General features: G+C 47.6%; 1 protein-coding gene across 1 annotated transcript in view; it reads right to left on the bottom strand.

Annotated features, from left to right (window-relative positions):
- Positions 1-977: 977 nt before the first annotated feature.
- tmie (transmembrane inner ear) overlaps positions 978-22,037 on the bottom strand; it is a 39,330-nt gene continuing 18,270 nt past the window's right edge. The window contains exon 3 of the mRNA XM_033020418.1: positions 978-2,006. Coding sequence (XP_032876309.1) covers positions 1,696-2,006 — 311 coding nt within the window. The 3' untranslated portion in view covers positions 978-1,695. The remainder of the gene's footprint in view (positions 2,007-22,037) is intronic.

Below are 22,037 nucleotides of genomic sequence, written 5' to 3'. Positions count from 1 at the left end.
AAGAAAACGAATGGCATGTTGGCCTTCATAACAAGAGGAGTTGAGTATAGGAACAAAGAGGTCCTTCTGCAGTTGTACAGTGAGATCACACCTGGAGTATTGTGTGCAGTTTTGGTCTCCAAATTTGAGAATGGACATTCTTGCTATTGAGGGAGTGTAGCGTAGGTTTGCAAGGTTAATTCCCGGGATGGCGGGACTGTCATATGCTGAGAGAATGGAGCAGCTGGGCTTGTAGACTCTGGAATTTAGAAGGATGAGAGGGCATCTTATTGAAACATATAAGGTTATTAAGGGTTTGGACACGCTAGAGGCAGGAAACATGTTCCCGATGTTGGGGGAGTCCAGAACCAGGGGCCACAGTTTAAGAATAAGGGGTAGGCCATTTAGAATGAGATGAGGAAACACTTTTTCATACAGAGAGTTGTTAGTGTGGAATTCTCTGCCTCAGAGGGAAGTGGAGGCCAGTTCTCTGGATGCTTTCAAGAGAGAGCTAGATAGGGCTCTTAAAGATGGCGGAGTCAGGGGATATGGGGAGAAGGCAGGAACGGGGTACTGATTGGGGATGATCAGCCATGATCACATTGAATGGCGGTGCTGGCTCGAAGGGCCGAATGGCCTACTCCTGCATCTATTGTCTATTGTCTCAAGTCTGGTCAGAAATGCATAGAGACATGCGATGTCGAACGCATTGTAGACAATACACCTCTTGGCAGCACATTGCACAGATACTTTCACAGTATTGTTCGATTAGGTCACAACATCGGAAGCCTGAATCCCCTCAGCGCAGAGGGAGAAGAAGGAGGGGAGAGACAAAGACTTTAAGACTTTTGGCTTCCATCACAGTGAGGAGGTGCCTGGTGAACTCACTGTGGTGGTGGTTACATTTGTGTTTATTGTGTTTTTTTGTTATTTTTATTATATGTATGACTGCAAGGCAACGAAATTTCGCTCAGACCGGAAGGTTTGAATGACAATAAATGATACTTACTTACTTTACTTACTGAAGGTTTAATGCAAAATCCATCCACCCAAGGTCAGGATTGAACCGGATACCCGGGGTTACAAGTCAGCAGCAACTGAGTACTGTTGCTCCCCCATTAAAGTTGCTTGGAACCACCGTCCCATGGAGTCCCAGAGTCATCGAGTGACACAGCGTGGAAACAGGCCATTCGGCCCGATTTATCTACGCCGACCGACATGCCCCTTCTACACTAGGCCCCACCTGCCCAGGTTTGACCCACATCCCTCGAAAACCTATCCTATCCATGTACCCCCTCAAGAGTCGGGAGTCAAGAGTCGGGAGTCAAGTTATTGTCCTGTGTCCCAGATAGGACAATGACATTCTTACTTGTCTCTGTCCAAAGTCTGTCTGGGTTCTCTAACAAACGCATCTCAACCTTCTGAGAAGTTCCAGTGGATGAAGTCTCCATGTTTGTTTCCACTGCTTGTGAGCTTGAGAAAAATCCATCTGCCCTTGACATTGAGCCCGATCTTTACATGGGTTGATTCCCGTGGCCGTATCTCCAGCATGGGCAGATCGCCAGCGTGGGCGTGCCGCGTTTCCGCGCGGTTTTCAGGCGACGGTGAAGCCGACCTTCGCCTTGGTAGCTTGACCTTTCCCGGTTGGAGGTCCCAGAGGTCAACATGTCTGTCCATCCCGGGCCGTCGGAGAGAGAGTGTGGGAGGGAGGGGCGGCTATGACTTTTTAGCGGGAGCTTTCCTTGCTTCTCCTCCCTTGGCATTCGCGGCAGTCCTCCCGGTGGTTTTGGCGTTGCCCGCCCCCTTGGCGCCGGTATTCCCGCCGCCCTTCCCCGCCGCCGCCCCTTTCGGCCGCGCCCCGTTTTTGACGCCCCCCTCCTTGGCTCGGCCCTTCGCTCCATTCTCGGCCTCCTTCGCGCTCTCCTTCTTCACGCTCTCCTTCTTCCTCGCCTCCTTCTTGGACTTGTCGGCCGACACGTTGGCGGAGACGGTCGGAACCTCTGCCTTCTTCTCTGCCTCTGCCGCTGCTGCGGGATATTAAAGAACAAAATATGTTTGAAACATATTAGATTATTAAGGGTTTGGACACAGCTAGAGGCAGGAAACATGTTCCCGATGTTGGGGGAGTCCAGAACCAGGGGCCACACACAGTTTAAGAATAAGGGGTAAGCCATTTAGAATGGAGACGAGGAAACACTTTTTCTCACAGAGAGTGGTGAGTCTGTGGGATTCTCTGCCTCAGGTGGAGGCCGGTTCTCTGGATACTTTCAAGAGAGAGCTAGATGGGGCTCTTAAAGATAGCGGAGTCAGGGAATATGGGGAGAAGGCAGGAACGGGGTACTGATTGGGGATGATCAGCCATGATCACATTGAATGGCGGTGCTGGCTCGAAGGGCCGAATGGCCTACTCCTGCACCTATTGTCTATTGTCTATTGTCTAAACTAAACTAAAACTTCACCTAGTCTAGCTCTCCAGAGATGCTGCCTGACCTGCTGAGTTACTCCAGCACTCTGTGTCCTTTTGTGTATTGGTCATAGAGAGTCATAGAGTGATACAGCGTGGAAACAGGCCCTTCGGCCCAACTTGCCCATGCTGACCAACATGTGCCATCTGCACTAGTTCCACCTGCCCACCTTTGGCCCACATCCCTCCAAACCTATCCATGCACCGTTTTCTTTCTTTTTAAATAGTTTTATTGTTTTTTTTCCCAAAAAACAAAAATAAAACATAAAAAACAAAGCAAAAAGAATAATGATAAACACAACAGTGACATTGATACATAGGAATTAGGATTACATTAATAACAGGTATAACCTAATATGAGACCAGTGTCAAAATACACATTGAATCTAGACCTCCCGATCTCTATGTAAATATAGTTAAATGTTTAAAAGGAAACTTATAAATGTAAAACAAAACACCAAGATAAAAAGACAAAAAGAAAAGGAAAATAGGAAAAAACAAAACCCCCTTAAACTAAATTAAAAAAATTAAAAAAAAATTAAATAAGAATAAAAGTAAAATAAATAAATAAAAACTAAGCAAAGCAATTCAAGTCTGTTTGTCGCCAAGTCCGTTCCACTATGTAAAGGTAAAATAATTTTTAAGAGGGAGCAATTTATGTTGTATGAAAATGTTCAATACATTTTCCCCAAGTCTTATCAAATTTAACCAAGGGTTCAACAATGTCACTCCTGATTTTTTTCTAAATTTAAATATGATATCATTTCAGAATACCACTGGAGTGTGGTCGGAGGGTTGGAGTCTTTCCATTTAAATAAAATAGATCTTCTGGCGATTAATGTGGTATAAGCAATCAACCGATGGGCGGAGCGGGATAAATGAATAGAATCTAACATTGGTAGCCCAAAAATCACAGTAATAGGATGAGGTGGTAAATCAATACCTAAAACTACAGAAATAGTATCAAAAATTTATTTCCAATATTTTTCCAAAAGTGGGCAGGACCAAAACATATGGGTCAGTGAGGCCACTTCAGTTACATCTGTCACAGGTAGGATTTATATGACCATAAAAATGAGCGAACTTATCTTTTGAGGGATCTGGGAATAACTGTGCACAGTTCCCTGAAAGTGGAATCTCATGTAGACAGGGTGGTAAAGAAAGCTTTTGGTGTGCTGGCCTTTATAAATCAGAGCATTGAGTATAGAAGTTGGGATGTAATGTTAAAATTGTACAAGGCATTGGTGAGGCCAATTCTGGAGTATGGTGTACAATTTTGGTCGCCTAATTATAGGAAGGATGTCAACAAAATAGAGAGAGTACAGAGGAGATTTACTAGAATGTTTCCTGGGTTTCAGCAACTAAGTTACAGAGAAAGGTTGAACAAGTTAGGGCTTTATTCTTTGGAGCGCAGAAGGTTAAGGGGGGACTTGATAGAGGTCTGTAAAATGATGAGAGGGATAGACAGAGTTGACGTGGATAAGCATTTCCCACTGAGAGTAGGGAGGATTCAAACAAGGGGACATGACTTGAGAATTAAGGGACAGAAGTTTAGGGGTAACATGAGGGGGAACTTCTTTACTCAGAGAGTGGTAGCGGTGTGGAATGAGCTTCCAGTGAAGGTGGTGGAGGCAGGTTCGTTTTTATCATTTAAAAATAAATTGGATAGTTATATGGACGGGAAAGGAATGGAGGGTTATGGTCTGAGCGCAGGTATATGGGACTAGGGGAGAATACGTGTTCAGCACGGACTAGAAGGGCCGAGATGGCCTGTTTCCGTGCTGTAATTGTTATATGGTTATATGGTTATATGGACCTATGCACTCTGTGAACCACCTTGAATTGTTTCAGAGCATGTCTTGCACACATTGAAGAGGTATTAACTAATTGAAGAATCCTCTCCCATTTCTCTATAGATAAAGAAATTTGGAGTTCTCTTACCCAGTCTTAATTTTATCAAATATATCTATTTGTAATTTCAAAATCAACTCATAAATAGTCGTTATTAATTATTTCTGATAAGGGTTCAACTGTAAAAAGGTTTCCAAAGTTTCGGGTTGATGTGGTAGCAGAAAAAGGGTAGAGTAGCTTTCAAAAAATGTCTAATTTGTAAATATCTAAAAAAGTGTGAATTAGGTAAATTATATTTATTGGATAGTTGTTTGAAAGACATAAAACAACCATCCAACAAACAACTCACGAAAAGCTACTAATCCCTTCCTCTTCCATAACAAAAAGGCTTGATCAGTACTAGAAGGTTGGAAGAGAAAATTGGATAAAATAAGACTCGATAAGATAAAATCATTTAGTCCAAAAAACTTACAAAATTGAAACCATATTCGGAACGTATGTCTTATTATTGGGTTAGTTGTATATTTATTCAATCTCGTAATTGTAAAAGGTAACGAGGCCCCTAGAATAGAAGCCAATGATAGCCCTTGTAAGGAATCATGTTCTAGGTTTATCCATTCTGGGCATTGTACCTTTTAAATGCTATCATAGTCCCTGCCTCAACTACCTCTTCCGGCAGCTTGTTCCATACACCCACCACCCTTTGTGCGAAAAAGTTGCACTTCAAATTCCTATTAAATCTTTCCCTCCTTCACCTTAAACCCATGTCCTCGATTCCCCTACTCTGGGTAAAAGTGTGTGTTTGCCCTATCTATTCATCTCATGATTTTATACAGCTCTCTAAGATCACCCCTTGTCCTCCTGCGCTCCAGAGGGTAAAGACCTAGCCAGTCCCAGGATCAGGGTCGAACCTGATCACCGGTTCTGTCTGTGTGGAGTTTGCACGTTCTCCCTGTGACCCATCAAAGGGTCTGTTGAAATATCTCAGATGAGAACACCGAAGGATATTGTAAACTACTTTGGGCCCCCTACATCTGAGGAAGGATGTGCTGGCTCTGGAGAGGGTCCAGAGGAGGTTTACAAGAATGATCCCAGGACTGAGTGGGTTAATATATGATGAGCATTAGACGGCACTGGGACTGTACTCGCTGGAGTTTAGAAGGATGAGGGGGGGACCTCATTGAAACTTACCGAATAGTGAAAGGTTTGGATAGAGTTGGTGTGGAGAGGATGTTTCCACTAGTGGGAGAGTCTAGGACCAGAGGTCACAGCCTCTGAATTAAAGGGCGCTCCTTTAGGAAGGATATGAGGAGGAATTTCTTTACTCAGAGGGTGGTGAATCTGTGGAATTATTTACCACAGAAGGCTGTGGAGGCCACAAGTCAGTGGATATTTTTACGGCAGAGATAGATAGATTCTTGATTAGTACGGGTGTCAGAGGTTATGGGGAGAAGGCAGGAGAATGGGGTTAGGAGGGAGAGATAGATCAGCCACGATTGAACGGCGGAGTAGACTTGATGGGCCGAATGGCCGAACACTTATGAGTTTGCAGAGATTACAGAGGCTAATGGATACAGCCCGGTCTATCACAGGTACTGACCTCCCCACCACCAGCCAATATCATCAAAGACACAACTGTGTCGCCCTTGAAGCTTATTTATTGCGGCAGGTCGCCTAAGAGCACAATACTAATTACAAAAGTAGACAGAGGCTGAGGCTGTAAGGTAAATGCTACCTTGAAGTCTGTTGATAGTTTATTTTTTACTTTTTATTTTTTTATTTTAGATACAGCGTGGAAACAGGCCCTTTGGCCCACTGAGTCCGCACCGCCCAGCGATCCCCGCACACTAACACTATCCTACACACAATAGACAATAGACAATAGGTGCAGGAGTAGGCCATTCTGCCCTTCAAGCCAGCACCGCCATTTAATGTGATCATGGCTGAACATCCCCAATCAGTACCCCGTTCCTGCCTTCTCCCCATATCCCCTGACTCCACTATCTTTAAGAGCCCTATCTAGCTCTCTCTTGAAAGCATCCAGAGAACCAGCCTCCACCGCCCTCTGAGGCAGATAATTCCACAGACTCACAACTCTGTGAGAAAAAGTGTTTCCTCGTGTCCGTTCTAACATTAGGGACAATTTCCACATACACCAAGCCAATTAACTTGTATGTCTTTGGAGTGTGGGAGGAAACCGAAGATCTCGGAGAAAACCCACGCGGTTACGGGGAGAACGTACAAACTCCGCACAGACAGCGCCCGTAGTCGGGAACTTGATAGAAGGGAGACTGGTGTGACTCAGCGGGTCGGACAGCATCTCTGGAGGAAAGGAATAGGCGACGTTTCGGGTCGAGACCCTTCTTCTTCAAACTGGTGGAGCTGCTGCCTTACAGCGCCAGAGACCTGGGTTCGACCCTGACCTCAATTGCTGTCTGTGTGTGTGTGTGTGTGTGTGTGTGTGGAGTTTGCACGTTCTCCCTGTGACCACGTGGGTTTCCTCCGGGTGCTCCGGTTTCCTCCCACCCGCCCAAAGGCGTACGGGTTTGTAGGCTAAATTGTAGGATTGTAGCGGTCGAGGGGGAAAGATAGATCAGCCGTGATTGAATGGCAGAGTAGACTAGATGGGCCGAATGGCCGAATTCTGCCCCTATATAACCATATAACCATATAACAATTACAGCACGGAAACAGGCCATCTCGACCCTTCTAGTACGTGCCGAACACGTATTCTCCCCTAGTGCCATCTACCTGCGCTCAGACCATAACCCTCCATTCCTTTCCCGTCCATATAACTATCCAATTTATTTTTAAATGATAAAAACGAACCTGCCTCCACCACCTTCACTGGAAGCTCATTCCACACAGCTACCACTCTCTGAGTAAAGAAGTTCCCCCTCATGTTACCCCTAAACTTCTGTCCCTTAATTCTCAAGTCATGCCCTCTTGTTTGAAACTTCCCTACTCTCAGTGGGAAAAGCTTATCAACGTCAACTCTGTCTATCCCTCTCATCATTTTAAAGACCTCTATCAAGTCCCCCCTTAACCTTCTGCGCTCCAAAGAATAAAGCCCTAACTTGTTCAACCTTTCTCTGTAACTTAGTTGCTGAAACCCAGGCAACATTCTAGTAATGTCCTATACGGACATGGACTTAATCGGCCCCCTGTAAATTCCCTCCCTAAAGTGTGCAGGGAGTGGATTAGAAAGTGGGATAACATAGAACTAATGTGAATGGGTGATCGATGGTCAGCGCGGACTCGATGGGCCGAAGGGCCTGTTCCCATGATGTATATCTCTAAACTAAAATTAAGTTTTGTGGTCTTTTCTTCAGTTTTTTGAGTTTACAAGATTTGCAGTGTTTTACTTTCCAAATGAGTATCTCCCTGAGGTAAAGTTATATTTAACCATTATCTGTTTATCTAATGCAGCAGTGTGTGACATTTCACACAGAAGTTGGGCAAATATATGAAAACTATGTCTGCAATGTGTTGTGCCTTTAAAGGTTTAAAACACTAGATTCTTGTCCCCTAATTTATTTGCGATGGAATCCATTCGTCAAGGGCTGCGGTTCTGCCTCGAGCTGCACAAATTCCCCTTCCTTCACCATCTGCATCTTGCAGGAAAAATGTTCGGCCATGATCATATTGATGGGCGGTGCTGGCTCGATGGGCCGAATGGCCTGCTCCTGCACCTATTTTTCTATGTTTCTCTTGTTCTAACTCAGCATCTCTGGAGAGAAGGAATAGGTGACGTTTCGGGTCTAAAATTCTCAAGGGTTTGGTCAGGCGGAAAATGTTCTCGACGTTGGGGGAGTCCAGAACCAGGGGCCACTGTTTAAGAATAAGGGGTAGGCCATTTAAGACTGAGATGAGGAAAAACTTTTTCACACAGAGAGTTGTGGATCTGTGGAATTCTCTGCCACAGAAGGCAGTGGAGGCCAATTCACTGGATGTTTTCAAGAGAAAGTTAGATTTAGCTCTTGGGGCTAACGGAATCAAGGGATATGGGGAGAAGGCAGGAACGGGGTACTGATTGTGGATGATCAGCCATGATCACATTGAATGGCGGTGCAGGCTCGAAGGGCAGAATGGCCTACTCCTGCACCTATTGTCTATGTTTCTATGTTTCTATTTTTCTATATTAAATCCGTTAATTTGAACACAGGGGGTGTCACAGTGGCACAGTGGTAGAGTTACTGCCTCACATCACTGGAGACAGTGGTTCGATCCTGACTACAGGTGCTGTCTGGTGAATGAGTGATTCAGAGACAGTTTCTTCCCAGATGCTATCAGGCAACAGAATCATCCTACCACAACCAGAGAGCAGTCCTGAACTACATTGGTGACCCTCGGACTATCCTTGATCGGACTTTACTGGCTTCACCTTGCACTGAACATCAATTCCCTTATCATGTATCTGTACACTGTAAATGGCTCAATTGTAATCATGTATTGTCTTCACTGACTGGTTAGCATGCAACAAAAGCTTTTCACTGTACCTCGGTACACGTGACAATAAACTAAACTGAGACTGAACAGCCTGTACGGAGTTTGTACATTCTCCCTCTGAACTGCGTGGGTTTTCTTTGGGTGCTTCGGTTTCATCCCACATCCCAATGAGGTGCAGATGGGATCAGTAGAGTGTCCCTCGTAGCCAGGGCAAGGAGCACCGCCACTCCACCTGGGGCCCCTAGGGGGAGCAGTGACTGCTTTCAGAGGAGGAGGAGGCTATGAGAATGCAGGGTGACTTGGACAGGTTGGGTGAGTGGGCAGATGCATGGCAGATGCAGTTTAATATGGATAAATGTGAGGTTATCCACTTTGCTAGCAAAAACAGGAAGGCAGATTACTATCTGAATGGTGTCAAGTTGGGAAAAGGGGAAGTACAACGGGATCTGGGGGTCCTTGTTCATCGGCCACTATAGTAAGCATGCAGGTACAGCAGGCAGTGAAGAAAGCGAATGGCATGTTGGCCTTCATAACAAGAGAAGTTGAGTATAGGAGCAAAGAGGTCCTTCTGCAGTTGTACAGAGCCCTAGTGAGACCACACCTGGAGTAATGTGTGCAGTTTTGGTCCCCTAATTTGAGGAAGGACATTCTTGCTATTGAGGGAGTGCAGCGTAGGTTTACAAGGTTAATTCCCGGGATGGCGGGACTGTCATATGCTGAGAGAATGGAGTGACTGGGCTTGTACACTCTGGAGTTTAGAAGGATGAGAGGGTATCTCATTGAAACATATACGATTATTAAGGGTTTGGACACGCTAGAGGCAGGAAACATGTTCCCAATGTTGGGGGAGTCCAGAGCCAGGGGCCACAGTTTAAGAATAAGGAGTAAGCCATTTAGAACGGAGATGAGGAAACACTTTTTCTCACAGAGAGTCGTGAGTCTGTGGAATTCTCTGCCTCAGAGGGCGGGGGAGGCAGGTTCTCTGGATGCTTTCAAGAGAGAGCTAGATAGAGCTCTTAAAAATAGCGAAGTCAGGGGATATGGGGCGAAGGCAGGAACGGGGTACTGATTGTGGATGATCAGCCATGATCACATTGAATGGCGGTGCTGGCTCAAAGAGCTGAATGGCCTACTCCTGCACCTATTGTCTATTGTCCATTGATATGGGGAGAAGGCAGGAACGGGGTACTGATTGTGGATGATCAGCCATGATCACATTGAATGGCGGTGCTGGCTCGAAGGGCCGAATGGCCTGCTCCTGCACCTATTGTCTATTGTCTATTGACCAGAGAACTAGTGACGGGATCTAGGGAGTGGGCAGGGTCGAGGATGTTCTGGTTGTGTTGCTCCTAGACCTGGCCAAGCCGGCCATCCACGAGTCACAGCACCAGGCGGAAGAGGGCTCTGCTCGGTCCAGATGCTTGCCCCTTTACCGGGGTTATGTCCTTGCCCAGGTGGCATCAGAGAGGGACATAGTTGTAGTTATTTAGTATATTTATAAGGATTGTAACACTTGTTTGAAAATGTTGTGCCTGGATAATTTGGTGATTACGTACTGTGGTGGTGGGTGTGTTACCACGGTTTGGTTTTTGTATCGCGAACGTAATTATTAAATAAATTATTGTTGATACAAAAAAAAGAGGTACAGGTTTGTCGGTCAATTGGCCCTCCGTGAATTGTCGGATAGTGCTGGTGTGCGCGGGGGATCGCTGGTTGGCACGGGCTCGGTGGGCTGAAGGGCCTGTGTCCGCGATGTATCTCAAAACTAGACTAAACTAAACTAGACTCACGCCCGCAGGTCCATGTAACATCCTGGTGAATATCTTCTGCACCCTTCCCAACGTAATGACTTCCTTCCCGTAGCTGGGCGAGGGGAACTGTACGCAGTGCTCCAAGCGTGGTCTCACCAACGACTAGGGTTGCCAACTGTCCCGTATTAGCCGGGTAATCCCGTATATTTGGGCTTAATTGGTTTGTCCCGTACGGGACCGCCCTTGTCCCGTATTTGACCGCTACTACTCGGGTCGAGGGGACTGTCGGGTCGGAGCGCCGCGTCCGGGCCCCGCCTCATCCCGTCCCGACGTAGTGCAGCCCATGGAGTGCAGCAGCAGCAGCAGCAGCACCAGCGCCTCGCCCGTGGTCCCGTCGGTCGGCAGCCCGGCCAGCTGTCCGACCTTCGGACCTTCGCTTACCGCCGACACCACCACCACCCCTTCCTTCTCACGGCCGATCATCGGTTCACGAGTTGGATGGGGCGCCGGACTTTGGGGCCCGGGCCAAAACTCCTCAGCTGGCCCGCCGGCTGGGCTTTATGTGCAGTCCAGCACCCGGGGCCAACTCATCATTCACCCAGCCATGGTCAACCAAAATTGTCCGTGGGGAATTTGTCCCGTATTTTGACCTTTTGTCACCTAATTTGGGAGTGAGGAAGTTGGCAAACCCTACTTACGACTTGTACAGCTTCATCATGATGTGCCAATCTCTGCGCCCAATGCCCTTCCCAATGAGGGTGGATGAGCCAAACCTCCCACACAAACGCTCCACAGCTCTCTCTGTCTCTGCATGCTAATTATCTTAAATATGTATTTCCAGATAACTGTCTGTACTGCCATCAAAAACAACCTCTTCCCATAATCCCCACCAAAACATTCCACGCCTTTGAACACCTTCTTCCTGTGACCTTCACTGCTCCAAGGAATTCAGTTGTGTCTTTTATAGCATTTAACGTGGAACAAATTTAACAAGAAAACCTAACACGGAACGAGTTCTAAATTGGGGGGAGATTCCAGAAATCGGAGGTGCCAAGGATACTTGGAGCGCTGGTGCAGGATTCCCAAAAAGTTAATCTGCAAGTCGAATCAGTAGTAAAGAAAGCAAACTCAATGCTGGCATTTATTTCCAGAGTATTCCAGAGTGGTTGTACACAAAAAACAGGGATGTAATGCTGAGGCTCTATAAGGCGCTGGTCAGGCCACATTTGGAATATTGTGAGCAATTTTGGGCCCCTTATCTGAGGAAGGATGTGCTGGCTCTGGAGAGGGTCCAGAGGAGGTTTACAAGAATGATCCCAGGAATGAGTGGGTTAATAAATGATGAGCCTTTGACGGCACTGGTCCTGTAACTTATTTCAGCTAACAATGACCTGTTTCCTTTATCATCATTGCTTTTTTGCATATCCATATATAACCATATAACCATATAACAATTACAGCACGGAAACAGGCCATCTCGGCCCTACAAGTCCGTGCCAAACAACTTTTTTCCCTTAGTCCCACCTGCCTGCACTCATACCATAACCCTCCATTCCCTTCTCATCCATATGCCTATCCAATTTATTTTTAAATGATACCAACGAACCTGCCTCCACCACTTCCACTGGAAGCTCATTCCACACCGCTACCACTCTCTGAGTAAAGAAGTTCCCCCTCATGTTACCTCTAAACTTCTGTCCCTTAATTCTGAAGTCATGTCCTCTTGTTTGAATCTTCCCTATTCTCAAAGGGAAACGCTTGATCACATCAACTCTGTCTATCCCTCTCATCATTTTAAAGACCTCTATCAAGTCCCCCCTTAACCTTCTGCGCTCCAGAGAATAAAGACCTAACTTATTCAACCTTTCTCTGTAACTTAGTTGTTGAAACCCAGGCAACATTCTAGTAAATCTCCTCTGTACTCTCTCTATTTTGTTGACATCCTTCCTATAATTGGGCGACCAAAATTGTACACCATACTCTAGATTTGGTCCTTCATTCATTTCTTCTGTATCTCTCTACATCACTGTCTATATCTCTCGTTTCCCTTTCCCCTGACTCTCAGTCTGAAGAAGGGTCTCGACCCGAAACGTCACCTATTCCTTTTCTCCAGAGATGCTGCCTGCCCCGCTGAGTTACTCCAGCTTTTTGTGTCGGTCTTTGGGCTTGTTTGGCTTAGTTTAGAGGTACAGCGTGGAAACAGGCCCTTCGGCCCACCGAGCCCATGGCAACCATTGATCACCCCGTACACTAGCACTATCTTCCACACCGGGGAGAATTTCAAATTTCACCGAAACCAATTAACAAACAAACCAGCACGACTTTGGAGTGCGGGAGGAAATCGGAGCAGCCGGTGAAAAACCCACGCAGGTCACGGAGAGAACATACAGACTCCATACAGACAGCACCTGGGGTCGGGGTCGACCCAGGTCTCTGCGACGGTAAAACAGCAGCTCTACCCGCTGCACCACAGTCCCGCCCATCTCAGTGATCCGGTTATAACGGATTGCAGTATTTTCCCAATGGCGGCAGTAGAAGGTTAGGGTCTTTTTGGTCACCTGTGTGATGGACTGGGCTACATCCACAACTCTCTGTAATTCCTTGCAGAATTGGGCAGAGCTGTTCCCGAACCGTGGGGTGAAGCAACGCGACTGTATGCTTTCCCATGGTGCATCTGAGGGAGTGCAACGTAGGTTCACAAGGTTAATTCCCGGGATGGCGGGACTGTCATATGCTGAGAGAATGGAGCGGCTGGGCTTGTACACTCTGGAGTTTAGAAGGATGAGAGGGCATCTTATTGAAACACATAAGAACGGAGACAAGAAAACACTTTTTCTCACAGAGAGTGGAGAGACTGTGGAATACTCTGCCTCAGAGGGCGGTGGAGGCAGGTTCTCTGGATACTTTCAAGAGAGAGCTAGATAGGGCTCTTAAAAATAGCGGAGTCAGGGGATATGGGGAGAAGGCAGGAACGGGGTACTGATTGGGGATGATCAGCCATGATCACATTGAATGGCGGTGCTGGCTCGAAGGGCCGAATGCGGGTGTCGGAGGTTATGGGGGGATGGCAGGAGACCATTCAGCAATAGTTGGGTCGATCACCAGTTACTGTGGCTAGTAGCGCAGAAACGTTACAGGCAAGGGGGGCTTATGTTTGGCTCGGGGAGGGGGGGGGGCAGTGGCACGATCTGCTCTGATGTCGCGAACGGTGCCAGGAGATGGAGAACAGGATCATCCTGCGGCGTGCTGTGCTGTGTTTGCCGAGTGCGTACGGGGATATACGGGGATGTATCTGTTTTATTTGGTGGCGTCATAAAACACCTAGTGTGGCAATCTCAGTTGTCTGAATCCGGTGATTTATCGAACGCAACCGTTTCCACTTGGGCACCATGGATGCTGACTGGGGCATGTACTCCACCGCAGTTCCTGAAGTCTACAACTAGCTCCCGCATCTCGTAACCTGGCAAGGACTCGCGGTGCTGGAGTAACTCGACAGCCGGAGAACAAGGGTGGGTGACGTTTCAGGTCGAGAGCTGAAGAAAGGTGGCAACACGAAACGTCACCTATCCATGTTCTCCACAGATGCTGCCTGACCCGCTGAGTTACTCCAGCACTCTGTGAAACGTCACCTATCCATGTTCTCCACAGATGCTGCCTGACCCGCTGAGTTACTCCAGCACTCTGTGAAACGTCACCTATCCATGTTCTCCACAGATGCTGCCTGACCCGCTGAGTTACTCCAACACATTACATCCTTTTGTGCATTGCCCACCATAGAGTCATAGAGAGTCATACAAAGCGTGGAAACAGGCCCTTCGGCCCAACTTGCCCATACCGGCCAACATGTCCCAGCTACACTAGTCCCACCTGCCCGTGTTTGGTCGATATCCCTCCAAACCTGTCCTATCCATGTAACTGTCCAACTGTTTCTTAAAGGTTGGGATAGTCCAAGCCTCATCTGTTCTCGATGTTGGGGGAGTCCAGAACCAGGGGCCACAGTTTAAGAATAAGGGGTAAGCCATTAAGAACAGAGATTAGGAAACACTTTTTCTCACCGAGAGTGGTGAGTCTGTGGAATTCTCTGCCTCAGAGGGCGGTGGAGGCTGGATCTCTCGATACTTTCAAGAGAGAGCTAGATTGGGCTCTTAGGGATAGCGGAGTTAAGGGATATGGGTAGAAGGCAGGAACGGGGTACTGATTGTGGATGATCAGCCATGATCACATTGAATGGCGGTGCTGGCCCGAAGGGCCGAATGGCCTACTCCTGCACCTATTGTCCATTGTCTATTGTCAATTTTCCCAGCTATACTAGCCCGCGCTTGATCCATATCCCTCCAAACCTGTCCTATCCATGTACCTGTCCAACTGTTTCTTAAACGATGGGATAGTCCCAGCCTCAACTACCTCCTCTGGCAGCTTGTTCCATACACCCACCACCCTTTGCGTGAAAAGGTTATCCCTTAAATTCCTATTAAATCTTTTCCCCTTCACCTTGAACCCATGTCCTCTGGTCCTCGATTCCCCTACTCTGGGCAAGAGACTCTGTGCGTCTACCCGATCTATTCCCCTCATGATTTTATAAGCAGGTCTTTGCATCTATTCTTTGACTTGGCATCACGTTCGGCATAGACATTGTCAGCCAAAGAGCATGTTCCTGTGCTGTAGTGTTCTATGTTCTATATTCAACATTCTAACCATCAAGGGACCATAGAAAAGTCTATTTTTGAATTTCAGACTGGTGTCTGCTCATATTATATTTCCCCTTAATTATACATTTTATCCTTTGCTACTTTCCAAAATTCCTCTCACACGTCCTGCTGTTCTCTGTAGTTTCACAAGACTTTTCTTTCAATAGATCATGTTTAATTTAGCTTATCGAAAAGTGAAAGGCTTGGATGGAGTGGATGTGGAGAGGATGTTTCCACTAGTGGAAGAGTCTAGGACCAGAGGCCGTAGCCTCAGAATTAAAGGACGTTCCTTTAGGAAGGAGATGAGGAGGAATTTCTTCAGTCAGAGGGTGGTGAATATGTGGAACTCATTGCCACAGACATCTGTGGAGGCCAAGTCAGTGGATATTTTTAAGGCAGATTGATAGATTCTTGATTGGTACAGGTGTCAGGGGTTATGGGGGGAATGTCCCGATGTTGATCAGCCAAGATCTCATTCTCATAAACCTCCTCTGGACCCTCTCCAGAGCCAGCACATCCTTCCTCAGAGATGGGGCCCAAATTTGCTCACAGTACTCCAAATGTGGCCTGAACTAGATAGGCCTCTTAAAGATAGCGGAGTCAGGGGATATGGGGCTATGGTAGGAACGGGGTACTGATTGGGGATGATCAGCCATGATCACATTGAATGGTGGTGCTGGCTCGAAGGGCCGAAGGCCTACTCCTGCACCTGTTGTCTATGTCTCTATGTATCTAAGGCAGGAGAATGGAGTTCGGAGGGAGAGATAGATCGGCCGTGATAGACCAGATGGGCCGAATGGCCTAATTCTACTACTATCACTTATGACCTTACAACCTTAATTTGCACGCATTGCCTTACCTGTCATATCTATCTTTCTCAAAGAAATTACAAAATAAAACTAATTATATTATATAGACCGTTTAATCTAATTTTTCTCCCTCAATTTTTGGCCTCCCCTTCCATATTTATGCAATTGCTTTTATTTGCTTTTGGCCTAGATCTAGGTTATTCACTTTCAAACTGAAATCCTATCAACCATTTTAAACCATTCTTTCCCAGGTAGACAAAAATTCTGGAGAAACTCAGCGGCTGAGGCAGCATCTATGGAGCGAAGGGATATGTGACTTTTCTGTCCTGGGCCTCCTCCACGGCCAGAGTGAGTCCCACCGTAAATTGGAGGAGCAGCACCTCATATTCCGCTTGGGCAGTTTACACCCCAGGGGTATGAACATTGACTTCTCCAATTTCAGGTAGTCCTTGCTTTCTCCCTCCTTCCCCTCCCCTTCCCAGCTCTCCCAGAGCCCACTGTCCCTGCCTCTTCCTTTCTTCTTCCCGCCCCACCCCCACATCAGTCTGAAGAAGGGTCTCGACCCGAAACGTCACCTATTCCTTCGCTCCATAAATGCTGCCTCACCCGCTGAGTTTCTCCAGCATTTTTGTCTACCTTCGATTGTTCCAGCATCTGCAGTTCTTTCTTAACCATTCTTCCTCTAGTGTTTTAACATAGAACATATAACAGGAACTGGTCAGTGGTCCGAAGCTGCTCAGGCCGCATTTGGAGTACCGTGAGCAGTTTTGGGCCCCATATCTGAGGAAGGATGTGCTGGCTCTGGAGAGGGTCCAGAGGAGGTTTTACAAGAAAGATCCCAGGAATGAGTGGGTTAGCATATGGTGAGCATTTCGACAGAACTGGGCCTCTACATGCTGGGGTTTCGAAGGTTGAGGGGGGACCTCATTGAAACTTAAGGGCCTGTCCCATTTTTTCGGCGACTGCCGGCGTCATATCAGGGTCGGCAAAAGATTTTGAACATTTCAAAATACAGCGGCCACAAAAAAAATGTTGCGAGACTTGAAAAAACGTTCTACGTCATCACGCCTCGTCACGCCACGAATTTTTCAGTGACCTGATACATCAGTCAATGATGCCGGTGGTTGCCGAAAAAATCACCAAATGGGACAGGCCCTTTGCAGAATAATGAAAGGCACAGATAGAGTGGATGTGGAGAGGATGTTTCCACTGGTGGGAGAGTCTAGGACCAGAGGTCACAGCCTCAGAATTAAAGGGCCCTCTTTCGGAAAGGAGATGAGGAGGAACTTCTTTAGTCAGAGGGTGGTGAATCTGTGGAATTCATTGCCACAGAAGGCTGTGGAGGCCACGTCAGTGGGTATTTTTAAGGCAGAGATAGATAGATTCTTGATTAGAACGGGTGTCAAGGGTTATGGGGAGAAGGCAGGAAAATGGGGTTAGGAGGCCGTGATTGAATGGCGGAATGGACTGGATGGGCCGAATGGCCTAATTCTACTATGACGTGATCTTGTGAACGGGCCCTTCAGCCCACTATGTTTGTGCCTGATCATGATCCATATCCCTCTATCCCCTGCACTTCCATGTGCCTATCTAAAAGCCTTTTAAACACCGCTGTCATATCAACGCCATTAAACGCTCCCCCTCTCACCTTATAGCTATGCCCCCTGGTATTGGACGTTTCTGGGGGCAAAGGTTCTGACTGTCTACCTCATCTGTGCCTCTTGTAGCGGCACCGACTCAGCGGCTGTAGAAGCCATCTTGTCCGGAAACATCACAACCTGGTTTGGGAACAGCTCTGCCCAGGACAAGAAGGCTCTGCAGAGAGTAGTGCGTTCGACCGAACGCACTATGGGAACTTCACTCACCCCCCTGCGGGAACTATATATCAGAAGGTTCAACTCCAGAGCCAACAAGATCATGGGAGATCCCTTCCACCCCTGCAACGGACTGTTCCAGCTGCTACGATCAGGCAAACGCCTCCGTTGCCATGCTGTGAGAACGGAGAGGATGAGAAGGAGTTTCTTCCCAGAGGCCATTAGGACTGTAAACTCCTATCTCTCCAGGGACTAACTTACTGTACCATTTTACTGTTGTGTGGTGTCTTCTTAAAATTGCTGTTTTTTTCCTTTTTCTTCCCTCCCACAAATATGTAGTATGTGATTCTGTTCCATTCTGTTTGTAGGTTGTTTGTTTATATTTTTCACAATCCGCAAGCATTGCCACTTTTCATTTCACTGCACATCTCGTATGTGTATGTGACGAGTAAACATCACTTGAGTTGACTAGTGTTCAAAAGGGAACTGCAGATGCTGGAATATCGAAGGTACACAAAATTGCTGGGGAAACTCAGCGGGTGCAGCAGCATCTATGGAGCGAAGGAAATAGGCGACGTTTCGGGCCGAAACCCTTCTTCAGACTGATGGGGGGTGGGGGGGGGGGAAGAAAGAAGGAAAAGGGGAGGAGGAGGAGGAGCCCGAGGGCGGGCGGATGGGAGGGTGGGAGGAGACAGCTAGAGGGTTAAGGAAGGGGAGGAGACAGCAAGGGCTAGCAAAATTGGGAGAATTCAATGTTAATGCCATCCGGACGCAAGGTCCCCAGACGGAATATGAGGTGCTGTTCCTCCAATTTCCGCTGTTGCTCACTCTGGCAATGGAGGAGACCCAGGACAGAGAGGTCGGATTGGGAATGGGAGGGGGAGTTGAAGTGCTGAGCCACCGGGAGTTCAGGTAGGTTATTGCGGACTGAGCGGAGGTGTTCGGCGAAACGATCGCCCAACCTACGCTTGGTCTCCCCGATGTAAATCAGCTGACATCTAGAGCAGCGGATGCAGTAGATGAGGTTGGAGGAGATACAGGTGAACCTTTGTCGCACCTGGAACGACTGCTTGGGTCCTTGAATGGAGTCGAGGGGGGAGGTGAAGGGACAGGTGTTGCATTTCTTGCGGTTGCAACGGAAAGTGCCCGGGGAGGGGGTGGTGCGGGAGGGAAGGGAAGAATTGACGAGGGAGTTGCGGAGGGAGCGGTCTTTGCGGAAGGCAGACATGGGGGGAGATGGGAAGATGTGGCGAGTGGTGGGGTCACGTTGGAGGTGGCGGAAATGGCGGAGGATTATGTGTTGTATTTGCCGGCTGGAGGGGTGAAAGGTGAGGACCAGAGGGACTCTGCCCTTGTTGCGAGTGCGGGGATGGGGAGAGAGAGCAGTGTTGCGGGGTATGGATGAGACCCTGGTGTGAGCATCATCTATGGTGGCGGAGGGGAATCCCCGTTCCCTGAAGAAAGAGGACAGTTGACTAGTGGTGGCTTGGGGAAGTGCGAACCCTCGGCATTGGTTGGTTCGATCACGTGACCATGGGGGGGTGGGGGGGGGGTTCGTTGGCGGGATTTTCAGTTCACTCGACAGAGCTCCTCCCAACAGCGGGAGCTATTCTAGAGTTAGCTGACTGGCCACGCGTGGTACTGAGTTCAACCCTTCCTTTTTTGTTTGTCAATAAAATATTATTCTGCTCAACCCGCCTGTCTCGCTAAACGCTTACATTTTATACACTTCTGCCCGGTTTCCCCTCAGCCTCGGGCGTTCCGGAGAAAACAATCCATGTTTGGTTTCCACAAGTATTGTGTGCAGTTTTGGTCTCCACATTTGAGGAAGGGCATTCTTGCTATTGAGGGAGTGCAGCGTAGGTTTACAAGGTTAATTCCCGGGATGGCGGGACTGTCATATGCTGAGAGAATGGAGCGGCTGGGCTTGTACACTCGGGAATAAGGCAGCCAACATCATCAAGGACTCACACCATCCTGGCCACGCACTCATCTCTCCGCTGCCATCGGGCAGAAGGTACAGGAGCCTGAGAACTGTTACATCCAGGTTCAGGAACAGCTGCTTCCCCACAGACATCAGGCTATTAAACTAACCAATAAACAGACTCTGAACTGTAACAGCTTATTGCACTTTATCTGTTTATTTATGTGTATATAGAACTGAACTGTTCTGTATTTATGCTTCTGTTGTGCTGCAGCAAGCAAGAATTTCATTGTCCTATCTGGGACACATGACAATAAACTCTCTTGACTTGACTTGGATGAGAGGGGATTTTATTGAAACATATAAGATTGTTAAGGGTTTGGACACGCTAGAGGCAGGAAACATGTTCCCGATGTTGGGGGAGTCCAGAACCAGGGGCCACAGTTTAAGAATAAGGGGTAAGCCAATTAGAACGGAGACGAGGAAACACTTTTTCACACAGAGGGTGGTGAGTCTGTGGAATTCTCTGCCTCAGAGGGCGGTGGAGGCCGGTTCTCTGGATACTTTCAAGAGAGAGCTAGATAGGGCTCTTGAAGATAGTGGGGTCAGGGGATATGGGGAGAAGGCAGGAACGGGGTACTGATTCGGGATGATCAGCCATGATCACATTGAATGGCGGTGCTGGCTCGAAGGGCCGAATGGCCTACTCCTGCTCCTATTGTCTATTGTTTGTCCAACCTCTCCTTGTGGGCAACACCCTCCAAACACAGGCAACATACTGGTGAACCTCCTCTGCACCCTCTCCAAAGCATCCACATACTTCCTGTAATGGGGGCGACCAGAACTGTACGCAATATGCGGCCAAACCAATGTCCTGTAAAGCTGCATCATGGCTTCCTGACGCATATACTCAACGCCCTGACCGACGAAGGCAAGTATACCATATGCCCTCTTTATTACCCTATCTACTTGCGTTGCCTCTTTACAGAGAACAGAGAATAGTACTCTTGTTCCATTCCATTGACTCCATCTACACCTCACGCTGCCTCGGCAAGGCCAGCAGCATAATCAAGGACCAGTCGCACCCTGGCCACTCCCTCTTCTCCCCATTGTGGATAGTATTAGTGTACGGGGTACGCTGGTCGGCATGGACTGTTGACCTGCCAAGCAGCCACTCCCTCTTCTCCCCTCTCCCATCAGGCAAGAGGTGCAGAAGTGTGAAAACGCACACCTCCAGATTCAGGGACAGTTTCTTCCCAGCTGTTATTAGGCAACTGAACCATCCTACCACAACCAGAGAGCGGTCCTGAACTACTATCTACCTCATTGGTGACCCTCGGACTATCCTTGATCAGACTTTACTGCCTTTACCTTGCACTAAACGTTATTCCCTTATCATGTTTCTGCAGTATACACGGTGAATGTCTCCTTTGTAACCAAGCTGTGATGCATCCCGATAAAATGGCTTCCAAGATGGCTTCCAAGATGGCTTCCAAGACTATTTGCCCGCAAGCCACAGAAGCAGATCTACAATCACATATTACAATCGCTTCACACTCTTAAACCTCTACTCTGACAGCAACATTACTTACTATATCTATGATAGACAATAGACAATAGGTGCAGGAGTAGGCCATTCGACCCTTCGAGCCAGCACCGCCATTCAATGTGATCATGGCTGATCATCCACAATCAGTACCCCGTTCCTGCCTTCTCCCCATATCCCCTGACTCCGCTATTTTTAAGAGCCCTATCTAGCTCTCTCTTGAAAGTTTCCAGAGCACCGGCCTCCACCACCCTCTGAGGCAGAGAATTCCACAGACTCACCACTCTCTGTGAGAAAAAGTGTTTCCTGGTCTCCGTTCTAAATGGCTTACTCCTTATTCTTAAACTGTTTGTGGCCCCTGGTTCTGGACTCCCCCAACATCGGGAACATGTTTCCTGCCTCTAGCGTGTGTCCAAACCCTTAACAATCTTATATCATCTGTCTTTACCTTGCACAAAATGTAATTTCCTTTATCCTGTATCTATACACTGTGAATGGCTCGATTGTAATCATGTATTGTCTTTCTGCTGACTGGTTAGCACGCAACAAAAGCTTTTCACTGTACCTCGGTACACGTGACAATAAACTAAACTGAAACTAGGAAGAAGGAACTGCAGATGCTGGTTTAAACAGAAGATAGACACAAAAAGCTGGAGTAACTCAACGGGACAGGCAGCATCTCTGGAGAGAAGGAAGGGGTGACGTTTCGGGTAACTGAAACTGAGTACAGCACAGGAACAGGCCCTTCGGCCCACAATGTTT

Source organism: Amblyraja radiata, chromosome 4, assembly GCF_010909765.2.
Source record: "Amblyraja radiata isolate CabotCenter1 chromosome 4, sAmbRad1.1.pri, whole genome shotgun sequence".
NCBI lineage: Eukaryota > Metazoa > Chordata > Chondrichthyes > Rajiformes > Rajidae > Amblyraja > Amblyraja radiata.
The sequence above is the reverse complement of the archived record's forward strand: the minus strand, read 5'-3'. Positions and strand labels throughout refer to the sequence as shown.